The 20,557-nt window shown below is 38.2% G+C and overlaps 1 protein-coding gene across 1 annotated transcript in view; it reads right to left on the bottom strand.

The window, feature by feature from the left end:
• Positions 1 to 7,012, bottom strand: part of NEIL3 (nei endonuclease VIII-like 3 (E. coli)) — a 98,606-nt gene extending 91,594 nt beyond the window's left edge. Inside the window, exon 1 of the mRNA XM_006882224.1 lies at positions 6,857 to 7,012. Coding sequence (XP_006882286.1) covers positions 6,857 to 7,012 — 156 coding nt within the window. The remainder of the gene's footprint in view (positions 1 to 6,856) is intronic.
• Between the last annotated feature and the right edge of the window lie 13,545 nt (positions 7,013 to 20,557).

The following is a 20,557-nucleotide window of genomic DNA, read 5'->3' as shown; positions in this document are numbered from 1 at the left end:
GTGAAATCTATGTATCATATTTTAAGAAGTGATGAATATAGCCAAGGGATCATGTTTCAAATTAAATGAATGTTTGTAAACTGGTTTCTATCTTATTCTGTGAAGGAAACTGTGTATAAGAATCAGATGCAATGTGTGGCTGGTGGAGATTAACTTTTGTCCACTCCATAAAGGGGAACTTGTCCACATCAATAACATTGTTTTCATAATTCATCTTGTTTAGATTAAAAGTGGACTATTGATGAGAAGTCTCAGGTCAATGTAGTCCCAATGCCTAACCCACTGTATAAGTCCATAATTTCTAACATAAACAGTTCAATCCAGGGTTCAGTTCCTCAATCCCTCTATGATCCTTGGGTTCAAATTCACTAGAATGTCTCCCAGGGACCCAGACCCATCAAGGCAACGATTCACATGACCATAGGTATGTAAGCTGATTTTGGTGAAACTGATGAGCCATAGGCCAGGATCCTGCAAACTTGTCAGTCAGAGGACATCTGGTTGGTAATGATGGATGATACCATTCAGTGGTGTAGAAACTGGTGAGCTGCTAGAAGCTATGTGTTTTCTGTTTTCCAAAAGTGAAAAGCCCTTAGCACTAAGCTCCCATGAGCTTATATAATCCTCTAGTAGAGAGGGGCTTGTCCCATCCTAATCCTCTCTTCTTAATTCAATAGTTACTTCAGCACAAAACAAAAAGTTAATCTTTTGGCTAGGAAAACTAATTCTGAATGACAAATCTTAGGCACCCAGAAACGTTGTTGTTGCTTTTAGGTGTCATGGCGTGTGACCCATAGTGAGTCTAACAGATCTGAGCCCATAGAAACATTCATGTTGTTGTTGTATGTTGTTGAGTTGCTTGCCACTCATAGTGAACTTATGTACAACAGCCCTAAATTATGCTCTGTCTTGAACCAACTTCATTGTCTCTGGCACACCAAACCCCATTACTCCAGACACTGAGTCAATCCATCTCATCAAGGGTCTTCCTTTCTTTTTTTATTGAGGGACTTCCTTTCTTGTGCAATGCCCCCACCCTTTGAAACATGATGTTCTTCTCCAAGATTTGGTCCCTTCTTAAAACAAACCCAAGGTATGTCAGATCGAGCTTCAAAATCATTGCCTTAAGGAGCAGCCTGGTTTCACCCCCTTCAGGATGAACCTGTTTGTTCTCCTAGCAGTCCACGGTTCTCCAGAACCACAACTCAAAGGCATCAATTCTTCTATCATCCATAATCATTGTCCAGCTCTCTAATGCATAGCAAAGACCATGACCTGGATCAGGCACACCTTATTCTCCAGACTGACATCACTGCTTTTCAGTACTCTGGAACGGGCCCTGACAGTAGATTTTTCCCAGTGCAATTTGTCTGATTTCCTGGATGCTGGTACAAGAGTGTTGATTGCAGAGTCAAGCAAGTTGAAGCTATTAACAGTCTCAATCTCTTTGCCATCTATCATGATGTTGCCAATTGGCCCAGTGGTGAGAATCTTTGTTGATATTGAGCTTCAATTCATATTGAAGCCTGCAGACCTTGACCAGCTGCAGCAAATGCCTTAGGTCTTCCCCAGTTTCAGCAAGCAAGGTTGTGTCATTTGCATAATGCAGATGTTGATGAGTCTTTCTCCAATCCTGATGCCAAATTTCTCCTCATAAAGTCCAACCTCCTGGATGATCTGTTCCACATATACATTGAAAAGGTATCAAGATAGGATGCATTCGACATAATCCTTTCCTGATTTTAACCATGCAGTATTTCCTTGCTCTGTTCTGATGACTGACTTCTGGTCCAAGTATAGGTTTTGCACAATCAAGTGTTCTGGGATTTCCATTCTTCTCAGATATAGCCACAGTTTGTGATCAACACAGTCAAATGCCTTTGCATAGTCAATGAAACATGATAGACATTCCTGTGGTGCTCTCTGCTTTCAGCTTAGGTGCATCTAACATTGGCTATAATATCCCTAGTGCTATGGCCTCTTCTAAACCCAGCCTACATATCTGGCAGTTCTCCAAATGGAAACATCCATACCATCATACAAATAGCTATATAGTCAAGCATGCCACCCTATATACTACCGCACCTATTTCTATCAATCATTCTGTCCAATATTCATTGTAACTTGACTCATAGATTTTTACCCTTAGTTGTAGGGTTTATTAGCAAAATAGTTTGAGCAGTGGGTGAGGCAAAGAACATCAACAATACAAGTCCAAGTGTATTCCAACAGTCAGGTTTCAGTTCAGCAGCACAATTGCAAGAAGCCTCTGGTTTCTTCGATCATCCAGGCAGCTTTAGGTCAGAGCAGTTACAAGTCAGCTTTTCCTTCAATCATCCAGTAAGTAAAACTTTTAACTGTAGTTCCATCTCCAAGGTTTTTCTCACAGCAGTGCCATAATCTCTTAACACTCCCTCCACCACTATTTTTCAGTGTCTTTACAGTCCTCTATCAATGTCACTGTCTTTTCTGACAGTGTGGAAATCACTCTCTTATATTCCTTCCACAGCTATTGATGATTTGCAAGATCATGTGTTCTCAGTTTAAGTAGCTCAAGCCCATGCCCAGCACCCCTCCATGAGGGTTAGTACAATGACTAAAAGAGCCAATCTGTAAGGGTTCTGACACCTTAGACTTAAAATACATGCAAATTACATACAGAATTTCACTAAAATATTGTATCCATCTACCAATGGGATGATTGATTCTTCATAGCTTATTAACCAAGCATGTTCATTTATATTCTAATGTTGTTTCTTACCTTAAGGTTCCACAAGCTCCAGCAGAGTTTTACAGAATGTGCTTATACACATGCATAATTTAGTGATCAAAACTGAAAAAATAATACAATGTATGCATGACTAGCAGATGCTGGGGTTTTATCTAGACTTTCTTGAAGATGAAGATCCGTTGACACAGGAAGTATCATTAAGGTGTATTTTCTAAAGACTTTAGACTGGAAAAATATATGGCAAATAGTGTGTTCACGTAAAGCAGCCACAAAAGAGACACTTTTTAAATGTTTAGTGCAATCATCACATAAGTTTGAGAAATATTTTTTCGTTTTCAAATAATATTTTTGTCAGGAAGCACCAGTCTTTGGACAACGACAAAATACTCAGAATGGAGAGGGTCTATGAAAGAGAGGAAGACCCAAATAGAGATATATTGACACAGTGACTGCAAAACCACACTCAAGCATGGTGAAGATTGTAAGGAAATCCCAAGACATGGCAAGGATTCATTCAATCTGTTATCCATAGGGTTGCTATGAATCGAGGTCTATTCAGTGGTACTTCACAACAATAACAGCAACAAAACTCTCCTTTGCAATTTTTTCATGTTTATAGCAATGTGCAATATATGTTGTTATTGTCAGCTGTCAACAAATCTGCTCTGACTTGTGACATTATGTGTAACAGAACAAAACATTGCCTGGTCCTTCACCATTTTCATAATCACTGATATGTTTGAATTTATTATTATGCATATTGTGTCAGTCTATCTCATTAAAAGTTTCCCTCATTTTCAATGACCCTCAACTTTACCAAACATGATCCCCCTTTATAAGGATTGATTATTCTGGATGATGTGTTCAAAGTAAGCAAGATGATGTTTTCTTGTCTCAATTATTTGTGAATGCTGGCATGCGAAAACTAATCATTTCAAGCCAGTAGCAGAAACATTTAAATAGGTTTAAGGTTCTACCATAAATGTCTAGGAAACATGGAATCTCCTTGTTACATTAATGATCTTGCTTGAATCTTATGACAACCTCTCATGTTTTGATGAAATTTACTACGGTTCCAACATCCCTCTAAAATGCAAAAGACCCTTCAAGGTTATGTTTTCAGATCAATGACTTCAGAAAACTAAGTTATGGCAAAATATCTGGAGCTTTAGTAACAGCCGCAAAGAAATTATGGAATTCTGCATTAAGTTTCAAATCCAGTTTTCATAGAACCAGATTCCTGGACCTAAATTACAAATAACTACCTGTTTAATAATGTTCTTGTCTGTCAAGATATTAAACATAATAGCTTTAACTTTTTAACTCTTTAACTTTTTACTTGTGGAGCATAGTTTATTTGGGTATTTACCAAGTTAATAACTATCCAATCATTAAGATTGCATTTATATTATATCACACTACCCTACTGTCCATTCTGAACATGGTAATTAAAGTCTTTACAGTGAATAAGAAAATTGAATAAGAAAATTTAAAATGGAGACATTAAACCTAACTAAAAAGAGCAAGGACCCCAGGTGGTGACCTGTGCTACATATTTGCTTGCTAACCGAAAGTCTGAATCTATTAGCCACTACATGGAAGAAAGATGAAGCAGTCATCTTATTAAGATGATTTGTAGCCTCAGAAACCTTATGGTCACTGAATCAAAACAAAGAATGTGGTAGAGGGAAAACAGTAAAAAATCCACCATTGCACTTTTCTAGTTAATGAATAAGTATTACTACATACTACCTATTACATATATAAAATTAAGGGGTGGAGAACATTTTTTAAAAGAGTTGTTATTATTTCTTAGGACTGAGTGAGATAAATTTGTAAAAGGATTCCAAAAGCACTTTATATCTTGCCACTAGATAATCACAAAATACCAAAAAGGAAAGTATTCGGGTTTTTTTGGTCTAAATACAAAAAATAGTGTTTATTTAATGTACTAGGTTGGATTTTCATTTCAGGAACCTTATTTTACTCATCTTCATCACTCTAGGAGCTAGTATAGGGCCTTACACAAACTATATTATTGTAGAGAAATGTAAATTATGATAGCCATAAATATATTCAAGGGAGCTATTACCTATGCCATCAGAACTAACTCCACAGCAGTAAGGGTAAGTTGAGCCAAGTCCCAGTTCCTTTACATCTGAAATAGTGATTCTGTTTCCTTTTCTTCATGTCCACCCCTAGAACATGAGGCCAGGCTCTAGACATCCATGCCCTGGATGATTTGCAGCTGTCTCTTAACTGACAGAGCAAACTAAAACTCTGGAATTTTCTCTTTACAAGGTAAAGTCTTCGTTCATTTGAAAGTGTAATTGGATTTCATTACACTTTAATGACTACCATTACTTCTCAGATTAAGTGATGAGGTCCCAAAACTGATCTACAATTGTTTGGGTTCTAGCCACCAGTCATATTTCAAACACTCTCCCTCATATCTTCAAGTTCCTAGGTGAAGCCAACAGTTACCTGACTTGACCGCTAAGCTAACAGTTGTTGGTTTGAGTCTACTCAGAGGTGCTTCAAGAATAATGTCCAGCAATCTACTTTTAAAGATCAGACAGAAAAATCCTATGGAGCACAGATTTCCACACATGAGGCTGCTATGAATCCAAAACGACCATAAATCTGATTTAACTTGACAGCAACTAGTTCCTGATTTCCTTCCATCTCATTCTCCACTTTCCATTCACAATGGGTTTGGGTTTTTTTTTCAGCCTCTCATATATCTTATATGCTCTCTTTGTTATCTTTCTGCTAGCTATCTTTAGGGTGAGATTCTGCACATCCTACTCATTTTTCACAGATAAATTCAATTATCACTTCCCCAGGGAAACTTTCTTTGACCTTCCAAAAAGTTCTTCCTGTAAGTTCCAGGTGCCTTTCCTTCTGAATGCATATCAATATCTATTTCTTTATGCTATTCTTTTTATGCATGTCTGTGTATTGCCCCAACTAAAGTATAAGAGAGAGGAAATGTTTGTTTTCGCACCTCATGTGTTCCCTAGGCGCCTTAAGTATTCACAATTCTGTTGAATAAGTGATTTTTCCATAAACATTAATATTCTTAAGACATCAACTCAAGATCTCTCTCTGTGGTACCCTGAGACAATTTTGAGAAACAGTACTGCAAAGAATAGGAATAGAGAGTATTTGCTGACATAAAGTCAAAATAAATAAAACAAAAAGGCAATAGGAGATTCAAAACTTAGTTTCATTTTAAGTTAGAAGATGTATTTTCTCAGACTTGGACAATCATTTCTTTCAAGTTGTAAGCATATGTTAATTTTATAGCTGACAACTTTTTCTTCCAGGACCAAAGGCTATGTATGAGGATGCTCTGCAATATAAAATGTTGTACAATATCGCATACTTCCATGAAATACAATCACTCAAACATCTGAAGAGCTTTTAAAGCGTGATGACTTAATCAGAATATTTTCAGTGGAAGTTCTAAGTTTATACCAAATGAATGTCTGAGTGGCAAGAAGCTGTGCTTCAATTTATTTTAAAGAGAAATAAATTCACTTACAGGAACCAGAATTGAATTTCACTGCCCCTTCATTAGATAGCAATATTAAGTTGAATGCGAAGGTTAGTGCAAAATTTTCTATGTGCAATTTTAGAATTATACATTAGCTGTGAAATGCTTATCGATTGTAGAATATCAGGCAAGCAAGAAGCTAGAATTTAAAAGCCTATTGCCCTAAAAATGTGACAGTGACTGGGGAAAAAAATGCTAAGCTTTTGTAGAGCTCTGGTAATATTAATAGCAAAACATTACAACTATAGACACAAGGAAACCACATTTTGCTGTTATGAAGAAGTTAAACAAGATGACATGAAATAAAATCCCCTCAAATAACTCCCAACTGTATTTTAGTCTAGCAGCTACAGCCCAGTACTTCTACTAAGGTCTACTAGCAAAAGGTCCCTGCACACTGGGACCTCTACTTCCTCTTTCCAAGTCAAGATAAACTTTGGGAAATGCAAGCTATCAGAAAACCTGGACCATAGCACAGAAATGACACTATGGACTGTTGATACCTGCGATAACTTTATTTCATTTTCATCTGCTAGCCTTGTGAAAAATTAATAGTAGTGACTCACCTGAGAAGAAATGGCAGCACCCGGGGCTGTGGGTGGCAAGTCCTGACCCGCCAGGCCCTGTAGAGCACTTCCCCTCATGTCCATCACCGCCTGGCCCAGCAGCACTTGTGCTCGAATTTTCTCTCCATTTAAAGTACAACCGGGACCCTCTACCATCTCTGAAAACAGCACTGTGGCTCACCAACTGAAAGGCCTAGAAAAGAAAACCACTTTGTTCAAATCTCCCGCGCGTCAGGCCCCGCCCAGGCCCCGCCCAGCACGGCAGCAAAGCTCCCCGCCCAGACCCCGCCCAAGCTCCGCCCACCCCACCCCCTCAGGCCCCAAGCAGTCCAGTTCTGGCTGTGTTTTTGATTTGTAAGTGCCACAGTTCATGGCTCAGAATCTCACTGTTTGCAAAAACAAAAGTTAAGTGAAGTTTACTCAACTCTGAATCATAGGAGCAGAGGAAATTACCACTTAGAGACTACCAACTTATTTTGAATTTGTGGCTCTTGTTCTACTCAATACACATAACCTTACTTTCTGACCTGCCCTTTTCTTTCCTCTGTCCTAAAGTCCAAGGTTGAGTGAATCAGTTTGGCAGGTTTCCTTTTTTGGTAAGCTCTATTTCTAGCCTGGATAAGGGGAAAGAACTAAGAGGAGGATTTTTAGAATAGATAACTTAAACGTTTGTTTGTTGGGGTTTTTCCCCCCTCCCTAAGTCAAGTGCTGTTGTAGTCTTTAATACGGAGTGAAGCTCAACATCAAGATAAGGATTCTCACCACTGGAGCAGTTAGTAGCACCATGGTAGATGGAAATGAGATTGAGGTTGTTAACAATTACAGCTTCCTCAGGTTCACAACGCTCTTGGCACCAGCAGTCAGAAAATCAAAAGATGAATTTCACTGAGAAAATCTGCTGTCAGGGGCCTCTCTAGAGTATCGAAAAACAACGATGTCAGTTTAGAGACTAAGGTGCGCCTAATCCAGGACATGGTCTTCACAATTACTTGCTATACATCAGAAAGCTGAACAATAACTAAGGAAGACAGAAGTATAATCAATGTCTTTGAGCTGTGCCAGAGAAGAATATTGAACATACCACCAAGAGAACAAACAGGTCTGTCTTGGAGAAAGAGAAACCAACTTTCAACATCAAGAAGACAAAGATTCTCACCACTGGGCAAATTGGCAGCACCATGATAGAGATGGAGAAGAGATTGAAGTTGTTACCAATTACAGCTTGCTCTGCTCGACAATTAACACTCTTGGCACAATTTTTGAGGCAAGGATTTTGAAACTCCCTCTCACATACTTTGGGTATGTGGCCAGGAAGGACCAATCCTTGGAGAAGGGCATCATGCTTGGAATGTGGAGCGACAGTGCAGAAGAGGAAGACCCTGGATAAGATGGATTGACATAGTAACTGGGGTTATGGGGTAGATGTTTCAGTCAGTGAAACTGGCTCAGGATAGGGCAGTCTTTAGAGTTATTGTACATGGGGTCTCTATGAGCCATAGGTGACCCAATGACAAAATAACAAGATGGTGAAACTTAGTCTTACACACATTGGAGGGTTAGAGAAAGAACGGAAGAACCTCAACAGGATGGATTAACACAGACATTGTAATAATGGGCTGGAATATGTCAGAGATGGTGAGGATGGCACAGGATAGAGCAAGGGTTCAGATCTGTCATTCATAAGGTCACTATGATTCTTAACAGGCTTGAAGGCACCTAACAATAGGGTTAGCATAGGGAACTACAGTGTTTGGTCAATAAGGAGTTGTGCTGCCGACTCATAGGCAGGTGGTCTGAATCTATTAGAGGTTCCATGATACAATGATGGGCAATCTCTTTCCATAAGTTCAAAGCCTCTGAAAACCTGCTGAAGAATCAGCTAAGCGTCAGTTCCGGACTCGGTAGCAATGAGAGCCAAAAAAAGAGAAAGATTTAGCATGTCCTACAGAAAATTCCTTTGAGTATTAATATGTGGTGGCCTAGTCCTGGTGGCCTAGTGGTAAGAAACTGTGCTGCAATCCAAAAGGCACATGGTTTGACTCCACTAGCTGCTCCAAGGGAGAAAGAGGAAAAATCTCCCCCTGTGAAATTAACTGCCTCTGAAAACCCCAAGGGGGTCAACTATGGTTTGGTTCTGACTAGATGCTACACAACACAGTCCACAGGAAGTTACTCTAACCTGAAGCTGTCACCTCTCTGGAAGTTCTAGTTAACCAGAAAGTCTGTGCATGAAAGATAGCGATCTCCTCCATGCAACTTATAACCTCAGAAACCTGCTGGAGTGTCAGTTCAGACTCCATAACAATGGCTTTGAATTTTGAAATATATTTTAATGTCAGTGTTTAAAACTTATCCACCTATACATCCGTTTTATTATGTGACACATCAAAATGACTGTTATTTGAAATTGCTTTGTAAAAGATAGGGCTCTATGCAAATTTAAGAACAATGTATTACTTTTCAAATTTGTCAAGAGTCTCATACCAAGATGCATACAAAAACAGATATATAAGTATATGGAATGAATAATTCCATGTGATTTTGTAAATTATGAACATTCGTTTTTGAAAAATTGAAATATGTACCCTATACTTGAACCAGGAAGCCGTTCTCCGAGCAGAACAGGGAAACACAGTATAGTTCAAAATCAGGAAAGGAGTGCATCAGGGATGCATCCTGTCCACAATCTACATGCAAAACAGATTTGAAAGCAGGGCTTTCTGAAGAGCAATGTGGCATCAGATTTAGAGAAAGAGTCAATTGCATTGGGAAAATCTGATGTCAGGGAGGGATCTCTCCAGATTGCAGAAAAGCAGTGATGTCAGTCTAGAGACTAAGGTGCACCTAATCCAGGCCATGGTCTTCGCAATTACTTGCTGTGCATCAGAGAGTTGGACAATGACTACGGATGACAGAAGAATTGATGCCTTTGAGTTGTGGTGCTGGAGAAGAATCTTAAACATACCATGGACCACCAAGAAAACAAATAGTTCTGTCTTGGAGATGATAAAACCGAGTTTCTCCTTGGAGGCTAGGATTTTGAAGCTCTGTTTCACATACTTTGCACATGTGGCCAGAAGAGATGGTCCTTGGAGAAGAACAACATGCTTGGAAGGGTGGAGGGACAGCGCAGGAAAGGAAAACCCTGTATTAGTTAGATCAACACAGTAACTAACACAATGAGGGTTGGTGTGTCAGAATTAGTGAGACTGGCTCAGGACAGGGCTGGGCTCAGAGCTGCAATTACTTCAATAGGGTTGCTATGGGTTGCAGGCAACTCAACGGCATATAAAAACAACAAATCCTATAAATGTTTTTTTTTAAAAAAATTCCAAACTTTACATTGATTATGCTAATGACTTACATTTCAAAAGTATTAAATCTTTCTTATTGTGGAAGAAGAGAAGTGGTAAAAATTTGACTGGGAAGTAAGTTATTCAGGACTATTTGGTTTTTACTTCTTTGTTAAACCTTTGTTTAGTATATTCTTAAATAATGAAGCAAAAATTGCTATTCACTCCAACTTATATTCAACTATAATTTATGATATATAGAGAAATTTCTATAGCCTCCTTTACAATTCACATTTCATAATGTATTGCTCTGTAACAAGTATACTATTTCCTAAAATAGTTTAGCATCAGACAGTTCTTTCTGATACAATGACTCTGTATTCCTTTCATCTACTTTTGATACTTCCTGCATCACTCAATATTTTCCCAATAGGACCCTTCAATACAGAAACTCAAAGCTTGCATTTTTCTCCAATGCCTTCAAGCTTAAGATATACTGAGCTTTTCTTCCCTTTTGGTTTTTTAACTTTAGGTCTTTGCACATTTTATTATAATACGAGCAGCCCTTTGAAATCTCCTGTTCAGTTATTTTACATCTGCATTTCTCTCTTTCACTTTTCTCTGTGTTCTACTGCAAAATTTAGAGTCTCTCTTGACGTCTGTTTTGCTCTTTTCTTTTACCTGTCTTTTTAGTGACATTATGCTCTCTTCATGTATGCAGTCTTTAATGTCATCCCACAACTTGTCTGAATGTAATCACTATTGTTCAGTGCAGCAAATGTATTCTTGAGATGGTTGCTAAATTTGGGTAGGATATACTCAAGGTCATATTTTGATTCTTATGAAATTGTTTTCATTTTCTTCAGCTTCAGTTTAAATTTGCCTCTCTACTGTCTCTTTCCACAGATACAGTAGATTTGATTTCTGTGTGTATCACCAGAGAAGTTCATATTTATAGAGTCATTTTTTTCACTTCTTTTTTATTGGTTTTAGCTTATTCTTATACATATTTGTATGATTATAGTTACAAGTGATTTTAATAAATGCCGTTTATTACAACACGTTATTAAATCCTCATTGCACCTTGCCTTTTTCTTTACCTTACCTACCTTTCAGCTAATCTCTTCTCTCCTCTTTGTCATTCCTCCACAATTGTTTCTATCTGTATGCAAATCTTTCCTTAGCTTTTTTCCCTTTAATCAGTCATACTTATCCTGTTCCACCTTGTTAATTGCAGTACACACAATGTCTGATCATCCATTCATTTCACATTGACTTCCCCTTCATCTATTCTAATAAAGTGATCATTATCCATTTATTAATTTCCTACTCTTCATTCACTTTATAACCACACTATTTTTAAATAACAGTAGTCTTATATAGTATTTGCCATCTTGTGACTGAGTTATTTCACTCAGCTTAATGCCATGTACTATACCATTTATGGTTTATTAAAAATTATTTGCAATGCATAAGTCATTTGAAGTGTAAAATTTAGGGAGCTCTGATGGCCTAATGGTAAGGTTCTGTGCTGCTAACCCAAAGGCACGTAATTTAAATCCACCAGCTGCTCTGTGGGAGAAAGATGGACAATCTCTTCCTGTGTAATTTGTTGACTCTGAAACCCCCCTGGAAATCAGCTATGAGTAGTCAGTTGTTGTTGTTATGTGCCATCGAGCTGCTTGTGACTCATAGCAACCCTATATACAAGAGTCCTAAACCCTGCTCTATCCTGTGCCAACCTCACTGTCTCCGACACACCTACTCCCGTTACCCCAATCACTGAATTGATCCATCTCATCTGTCATACAGTCTTGACGTTATTTCTGTCAACAGGGCTCATCCTTGTTTCCTTCTTTTACATTTGAATGACATGTTATTAATGATGCATCTTGATTGCATGTTTAATAAAGTTTCAGATGACTGCAGATGCTCATAAAAATCATCAATATTTTAGTTTTTTGGGAAGATGTATATAATCAAGAGCCAAAGATACTGAAGGAAGCAATCCAAGTTGCTTTGAATACATCAGCAATAAGACCAGAGTAATCAATGGAATGCCAGTTGACATGTTTTAACAGATACAGGCCTAGAAATGCTCACTCATCTATACTAAGAATTCAGAAGATAATTACATAACAGCATGGCTTGATGAGATTTCTATTAAGATTTTTAAAAATGCAGAAATTATTAAATAATATCATTAATGTTACACACAAGTAAATCTTGCTAAAGATTAATTTTAACTATCTGGAGAAGCAGCACTTCAACAGCAAACTGTAAAAAATTCAAGCTGGATTCAGAAAAGAGTGTGAGTATATTTGAATCTAAGTGGTGATTATTGTTATTATGTGCCCTCAAATTGCCTATGATGCATAGTGACACTGTGTACAACTGCTCTGAATCCTGCTCTGTCCTGAACCAGTCTCACTAATGCCGACACACATTGCCCCAGTTACTATATCAATCTATCTTTTCCAGAGTCGTCTTCTCCTGCAATGCCCCTCCACCCTTCCGAGCATGATGTCCTTCTCCAAGGACTAGTCCCTCCTGGCTACATGCTCAAAGTATGTGAGACAGAGCATTAAAATCCTAGCTGCCAAAGAGAAACTTGATTTCACTCTCTCCAAGACAGACCTATTTGTTTTCTTGGCAATCCATCGTATGTTCATGGTACTCTACTGTATCATCACAACTCAAAGGCATCAATTCTTCTTTTATCATCCTACTTATTGTCCAGGTTCTCTCAGCAAATACCATGACCTGGATCAGGTGGACCTTAGTCTCTAGACTGAAAAATGTTGCTTTTCAGTACTCTGGAGAGGTCCCTGACAGCAGACTTTCCAAGTGCAATTTGTCTTTTGATTTCCTGACTGTTGGAGCAAAGAGTGTCGATTGTGGAGCTGTGTAAGCTGTAATTGTTAACAGCCTCAATTTATCTCATCCTTATCTCAACTCATCTTCTCCTGTGCTATCCTTCTACCTTTCCAAGCATGATGTCCTTCTCCAAAGATTGGTCCCTCCTCAGTCATTTTCCAGCTTTTTGATGCATAGCAAGTAATTGCAAAGACCATGGATTGGATCAGGTGCATTTTAGTCTCTAAAATGACATCATTTCTCCTCAGACTCTGGAGAGGTCTTGACAGCAGATTTATCTAATGCAATTAATCTTTTGATTTTCCTGACTGCTGATGTTAAGAGGGTTGATTGTAGAGCTGAGCAAGCTGTAATTGTTAACAACCTCAGTCTCTACTCTATCCATCATGATTCTGTCATTTGGCCCAGTGGTGAGTCTTCTTCTAAAACTGATGCCACATTTCTCCTCATAAAGGAGTGATGACTTTCAGAGAGATATTTACTTGTGCTTTGTTGATAATGCAAGAGCATTTGACAGTGTGGATCATAATAGATTATGGATAACATTGAGAAGATTGAGAGTTACAGAACACTTAATTATGGTCATGTGGAACCTGTTAATGGACCAAGAAGCAGTTGTTTAAACATAGCAAAGAGATACTGAAAGTTTTAATAGCAGGAAAGGTTTTTAAAGGTTGCACTTTTTTCATCATGCTATTTCAATCTTTATGCTAAACAAATAATTTAAGCAGCTGGACTATCTGAGGATCAGGATTGGAGGAGTATTCATCAACAACCTGCGGCATGGCACAAACTTATACCCACAGCACAGCACTACATTGCTATTGGGAAGAAACTTTAGTTTCTAGTATTTTTGACATTTAAATACAGCTTTTTGGCTGATCTCTCAATATGGCAGCTGACTTTCTCAAGAACATATAATACAAGTGTGGCCAAAAAGAAAGTCTCAGCATATTTTATCACCTAGTCTCTGGAGCCACACTTATTACCTCTTCCTTTTTTCTGTTAATTAGAAACCAGTCGTTAAGTAAGTACAGGTCATAGTCATCAAAGTGAAAACTACACCAACTGTCTTCAGATTCCTTTCAACCCATAAAAATCCTATAGAGTAGAGAAGAATTATTCCACAGGATTTCTAGGGCTGTATATCTGCAAAAGCAGAGTGTCACATCCTAGTCTCATGGAGCAGCTGATAGATTGGAACTGAAGACAAGACTCACTTCTGTACCAAGGGTCTCTGTGTGCCTTCAGTGGGAGGGCAAGTGAGCTTTACCTCTTTAAAGGAAAATTACCAAAAAATTGTATGAATATATTACAAAACCAGCATAAACTTTATTTATCTTGTCCATCATGACTTCATTTCTAGAAAGATGTTGTCAAAAGGCATATCTCTAGTACATTGTGGATCTAATATGAAACCACTGAAATAAGGCAAATACTACAATAAAGTAGTTTTTAAAGAAGCTCTAGTGTATAGGCTGTAGGGATCTTTGGTGGCCTAGTAGTAATATGTTGCACTGCCAACTCAAAGGAAAGTAGTTCAAATCTATTAGCTGCTCCATGGAAGAAAAATGAGCTATCTTCTCTCTTGGAATTTCTGCCTCTAAAAAACCTGCTGGAGGGTCAGTTATGAGGTTTGTCCCAACTCAACAGCACATAACAACAACAGTGTGCAGTCTGTAGTATATTGTACTGCTGCCTCGAAAGTCAAGCATCTATGGTAATTCTAATAAAGCAATGATTTCATAGGAAAAAAGACAATCTCCTCCCATGTCATTTACAGCCTCTGAAAACCCACCAGTATGTCAGTTAGGGTATATGAAATGGTCCTGATTGACAGCTATGAGTTCTGTGGGTGGATTTTGGTTTGTTTATAAATCTTAAGAGATGTGATTTAATCAGAACTACGCATATTCAAGGGAGCTCTTGTGGCCTAGCAGCAAGAAGCTGTGCTATAATCCCAAAGACACACAGTTCGAGTCCATCACCTGGAATATTCAATGAATCAATCTGTCATGACTATGTAATGAAGCTCAATTATGACTATTCAATGAGTTTCCAGCCATGAATATGAAATTAAGCCAATAAAAGGGTTTAAACAAGGAAATCGGAGGGCTTCCTGGTTGTCAAAGACATTCATGTACCGAAGAGGGCCTCAGTTCTTTGACAGGTTAGAAGCTCTCACTTGGAGCTTTCTCAGACCTTGTTCGTGGTGTCACCTTGTTTATATCCTGTCTGTTCCTGTTCATCTTAGGTGCCATCAAGTTCACTATGACTCTTAGTGACTCTATTAACACCATAACCTTGCCCTATCTCATGCCCTCCTTACTATCTCTAGTATGATTGACCCAATTGTTATAGGCACTATGTCAATATATCTTGTTGAGAGTCTTCTTTTTTTTGATTCTCCAATTTTCCTGGCATTATCCTTTTCCAAGCCTTGGCCCCTCCTGACAATATGATCAAGGTATGTTGTTGTTGTTGTTATGTGCCATCGAGTTGCTTGCAACTCATAGTGACCCTACGTACAAGACCCCTAAACCCTGTTCTATCCTGTGCAAACCTCACTGTCTCTGATACACCTATTCCCACTACGCCAGTTACTGAATCAGTCCACCTCGCAGAAAGCCTTCCACTCCTGCACTGTCCCTTCACCCTCCCAAGCATGATGTCCCTCTCTAAGAACTGGTCCCTCCTTACGACATGTCCAAAGTATGCCAGATGAAGCTTCAGAATCCTTGCCTCCAAGGAGCAGCCTGGTTCAACCCTCTCCAGGATGAACTTGTTCATTTCCTTAGCAGTCCATAGTATATTCAGTACTCCTCTCCAACACCACAGCTCAAAGGCATCAATTCTCCTTCTATCCTCCCTACTCATTGTCTAGCTCTCTGACACATAGAAAGTGATTGCAAAGACCATAGCCTGTATCAGGCACACTTTAGTCTCTGGAGTGACAGCATCGCTCCTCAGTACTTTGGAGAGGTCCCTAACAACAGACTTTCCCATTGCAATAAATCTTTTAATGTCCTGGCTGCTGATGCCAAGAGTGTTGACTGTAGAGCCATAAAGCTGTGAACAATCTCAGTCTCTTCACCATCCGTCCTGATACTGCCTTGGTGCAGTGGTGAGATCTTTGCCTTCTTTATATTGAGGCTCAATCCATATTGAAGGCTGCAGTCCTTGACCTTCTACAGCAAGCTCTTCAGGTCCTCCTCAGGTTCAGCAAGCAGGGTTGTGTCATCTGCATAACTCAGATTGTTGATAAATTTTCCACAATCCTGATGCCACACTTGTTAATTTTTTAAGTATGTGAGAATGAAACACAGAGTGAATGAAAGAAGGTGTGAAACAAAATACATATGTATGAAACACAATGTATATGAATTTTGTATGTAAACCATACAAAATTTAAACAAGGAAAATCATACTAGACAAACTTGCAAAAAAAAAAAATTTAAAATCCTGCAGAGCACAATTCTACTCTGATACATGTGAGATAGCTATGAGCTGGAACTGACTAAAAAAACAAATATTTTTTAAAACTAATAAATCAGACTGTGCAAAGACATTTTGACTGTGTTGGTCACAACAAATTGTGGTTCACCTTGAGGAGAATGGGAATCCCAGAACAATTGAGCATGCTTATGCGAAACCTATACTTCAATGACAAGTCAGGGAAACACTGCATAGTTCAAATCAGGAAGGGAGTGCATTAGGGATGTGACCTGTCTCCATACCTTTTCAAGCTATATACAGAACAGATTATTTGGGAGGAGGAATACTCATCAACAACCGATGTTATGCAGATGACACAACATTGCTTGCTGAAACTGAGGAGGACTTGAAGACACCTGGTGGGTTTGAACCCCTTTTGGGATTGTAGGGCAATTTCTTACCACTAGGCCAAAAAGATCCCTTAGAACTTTATAGGATATGGAAACAAATAGCTACATGTCTCCATTAAGTAGTCACTGGGTTTGAATCATTGCTCTTTCAATTAACAGTTATGCCTATAACACCTATGCCATTTGGGTTCTTTAACTAGTATTTAAAGATACTCTAAATCCACAATACCACTATTGTTGTGTATCATCAAGTTGAAACCAATCCATAGCTGAGCTTCTGGTGAGTTTTTAGAGGCAGTTAATCACACAGGAGGAGAATGCCCATTCTTCTCTGGTAGAGTTGCTGGTGGTCTCAAACTGCACACCTTTGGGATTGCAGTGCATCTTCTTGCTACTAGGCCACCAGAGCTCCTTACAGTTTCATTGTGTACATTTATTAAAACTGAAATCCAGTGCTTTGCTCAAGCAAGGAACACAAGATGCTCACTTGGGGCTTTTATTTATTTATTTATCAATCATTCATTACAAAATATATGGATTACATTTGTTGACATTAGATGGGTAGAATTTCTTACACAATTTCTTACATTTCTTACACTAAAATAATACCAAATACCCACTTAGTGTTTATACGTGCCAGAAAATGTTCAAAGTGCTTTTTTACAAACATTCACTCACATTATACAATAATCCTTTGAGAAAGGCTCTATTATTGTCATCTTCATTTTACAAGTGATTATTAAGGCACCGACAGGGTAAACTTGCCTGAGGTTACAGAATTGGAGTTTAACCAGACAAGCTAAGATCTTAGATCTTATCAGCAACATCAATTTTGTTGCTGCTGTCAACTATTTTTAGAATCAAGTTAAGAAATGATGGTTTAAAAAAAAAAAAAAAGAAATGATGGTTTAGAGGAAACGTAACCTTTTGGACATGAATTATATGGGAATTAAACACAATCTAAAACCCCTCATTAAGTACAGTACATTTTTACATGCTTTGTAAAATGAAATTTTGTTTTTACCCTTCACTCTATAAGGTCTATAGGCATATTCGTAACTGCAGTGATAAAAATGTAGAGGAAATTTTGTTTAATTTTGTGTTGTATTTAAATTACCTGTGTATTTTTAACAAGTGGGGAAGTGGCATCCATTCCCTGTCAACACTCCTCTACTCATAATTTGAGCTCTAAATCAAAGGAATCATAATTAGTAAGCATTATTTGCAGGTATTTTTGGTGGTGATTACTAAGACGTCTTCTGTTTCTATCCATTAAGAGAAATTTTTTAACACTGTACTACCGGAAGAGTAATAAAATGCACAGGAACAGAAACATCCTGGCCATTTCATTATTTAAACTCTACATCAAATGTTGTTACTTTGCAAATCTATTGATTTTGTTCTACTGTGAATTTTGAAAGCACCCACGTGACAGTTGTCTGCCCACAAAGTCTAGATCTAAATTGCAAAATCAGCATTGTCCTCTTGGGTGGTGAAAGAACTATTGAGAAAAATTTGCCTTTGCCATTCCTATAGAGAAAAATTTGCCTTTGCCATTCCTATAGAGAAAAATTTGCCTTTGCCATGGTGTTGTGAAATCTGTGATTGTGCTCTTTGAATTGTCAGTTTGTTTTGCTACTTTCTCTGTGGAAGAGCATTTATATTTTTAAAATGTAAAAATAATAAGTAAAAATAATTTCTGAACATGTAACTTAATATTCCAGGAATGAATAAATAATTATTAAACCTATTATAAAATTAATGGGAATAGTTTCTTGGTGAAGATTTCTCTCCACAAGAGAATTTATTTTTAAATAAAATAGAAAGTTATTTTAATATTTTGGAACAGCATCTATCCTCAGTCTCATAGACTATTCTCAATTGAGGCATGAAACTCATAATTTACTAATTCAATGTAAAAGCAACTGTAGTACAACTAATATATTTTACAGGCAGTTCTAGTGGCATAAAGGTAAGGAGTTGTACTACCAATCTAAAGGCATATGATTTGAATCAACAATGTGATATCAATCAACTCCTCCCATGAGAGGATCGGCTATGAGAAAATTCCTACTAGATGGAAATGGATTGAGTTTGAATACCCAAAGAATAATTGATGCATTTGAATTTTGATGTTGAAAGAGAATATTGAATATGCCATGGATTGGCATCAGGATTCGAGGAAAACTCATCAATGCCTTCATCATAAAGATGATACAACTTTGCTTACTAAAAGTAAGGAGAACTTGAAGTGCTTATTATAGAAGATCAAACACTATAATCTTCAATATGTATTACATCTCAGTGCCAAGAAAACAAAGGCCCTCACCATTGGGCTAACAGGCAACATCATCACAGATGGAGAAAAAATGAAGTTGTCAATGATGTCATATTGCTTGGATCAACAGTCAACACCTTTGGTACCAACAGTCAGTAGATCAGAAAATGTATTATACTGGGAAAGTCATCTGTCATAGATCTCTTCAAAATACTGAATAACAGTGATGCCAGTCTGAAGACTAAAAGTGAGCCTGATTCAGGCCATGATCCTTTCAATCACTTGCCATGCATCTGAGAGATGGACAATGGCTAAGGATGATAGAATATTGACACCTTTGGGTTGTGGTGGTTGAGTACTAAATATCCCATGGACTGGTAAAAAGAACAAACAGATATGTCTTATGAAAAGTACAGCCAGAGTGCTCCTTGGAGGCAAAGATGAGAGAAGCTTCTTATATTTTGGGCATGTTGCTTGGAGAGGCTATTGTTTGGAAAGGGTTGTCATGTTTGAAAAGGTGGGAGGTCAGAGAAGGAGGAAGAGCCCCAATGAGATGGGCAGAAACAGTAACTGCAGGAATGGACTCCAGTGTGTCAGAGATGATGAAGATGGCACAGGAAAGGATAGGATTCATGTAGGTGTTTCATAGGTTCTCTATGAGTCATACTCAACTTGATGGCACCTTATAACATACAACAACTGAAAGAATAAACAACATTATCTCGGGTGCAGTGTAGCTAGGTGAAACTTTGTCTCACATATTTTGGGTATCTTACCAGGAAGAGATAGTCCTCGGAAAAAGACACCTTGCTTGGAAAGGTAGGGTGTCATAGAAGGAGAGCAAGTTCCTTAATAGGGGGAATTGAAACAGTAACAATGGGCTTTCATACAGTAGAGAGTGTGAGGATGGTGCAAGATTACACAAGATTTGTTTCTCTTGTACATATAGGGTCAATCTGAGTAAGAATCCACTTAACAGTGCCTAACAACAACAAAATATAATTTCAGTAACAGTGCTAGACATACAGATTGAGTTAAAAGTAGGAGGTTAATTGTTCACAGACTAGTGTGGCAAAATGAGGAAATAAGCTCTTACTTCCTGATAGAAGTAATGCTGCTTCTTGTTGTTGTGTGCAGTCGAGTCGCTTGTGATTCATTGCGACCCTATGTACAAGAGCCCTAAACGCTGGTCTATCCTGTGCCAAATTCACTGTCTCTGCCACACCCACTCCCATTACCCCAGTCACTGAGTTGATCCATCTTATCGAGGGTCTTCCTCTCTTGTGCTGTCCCTCCACTCTCCCATGCATGATGCCCCTTTCCAAGGCCTGATCTTAGGGTGCTATAAAACATACATCTAAAGAAAACCTTCATTTTCTGATATCTAAACTAAATTTTGAAAGAGCAA

The sequence above is a fragment of the Elephantulus edwardii genome, unplaced genomic scaffold, assembly GCF_000299155.1.
Source record: "Elephantulus edwardii isolate Elephantulus edwardi_28Jun2011 unplaced genomic scaffold, EleEdw1.0 scaffold00018, whole genome shotgun sequence".
Lineage (NCBI taxonomy): Eukaryota > Metazoa > Chordata > Mammalia > Macroscelidea > Macroscelididae > Elephantulus > Elephantulus edwardii.
This window is presented reverse-complemented; position numbering and strand designations above follow the sequence as displayed.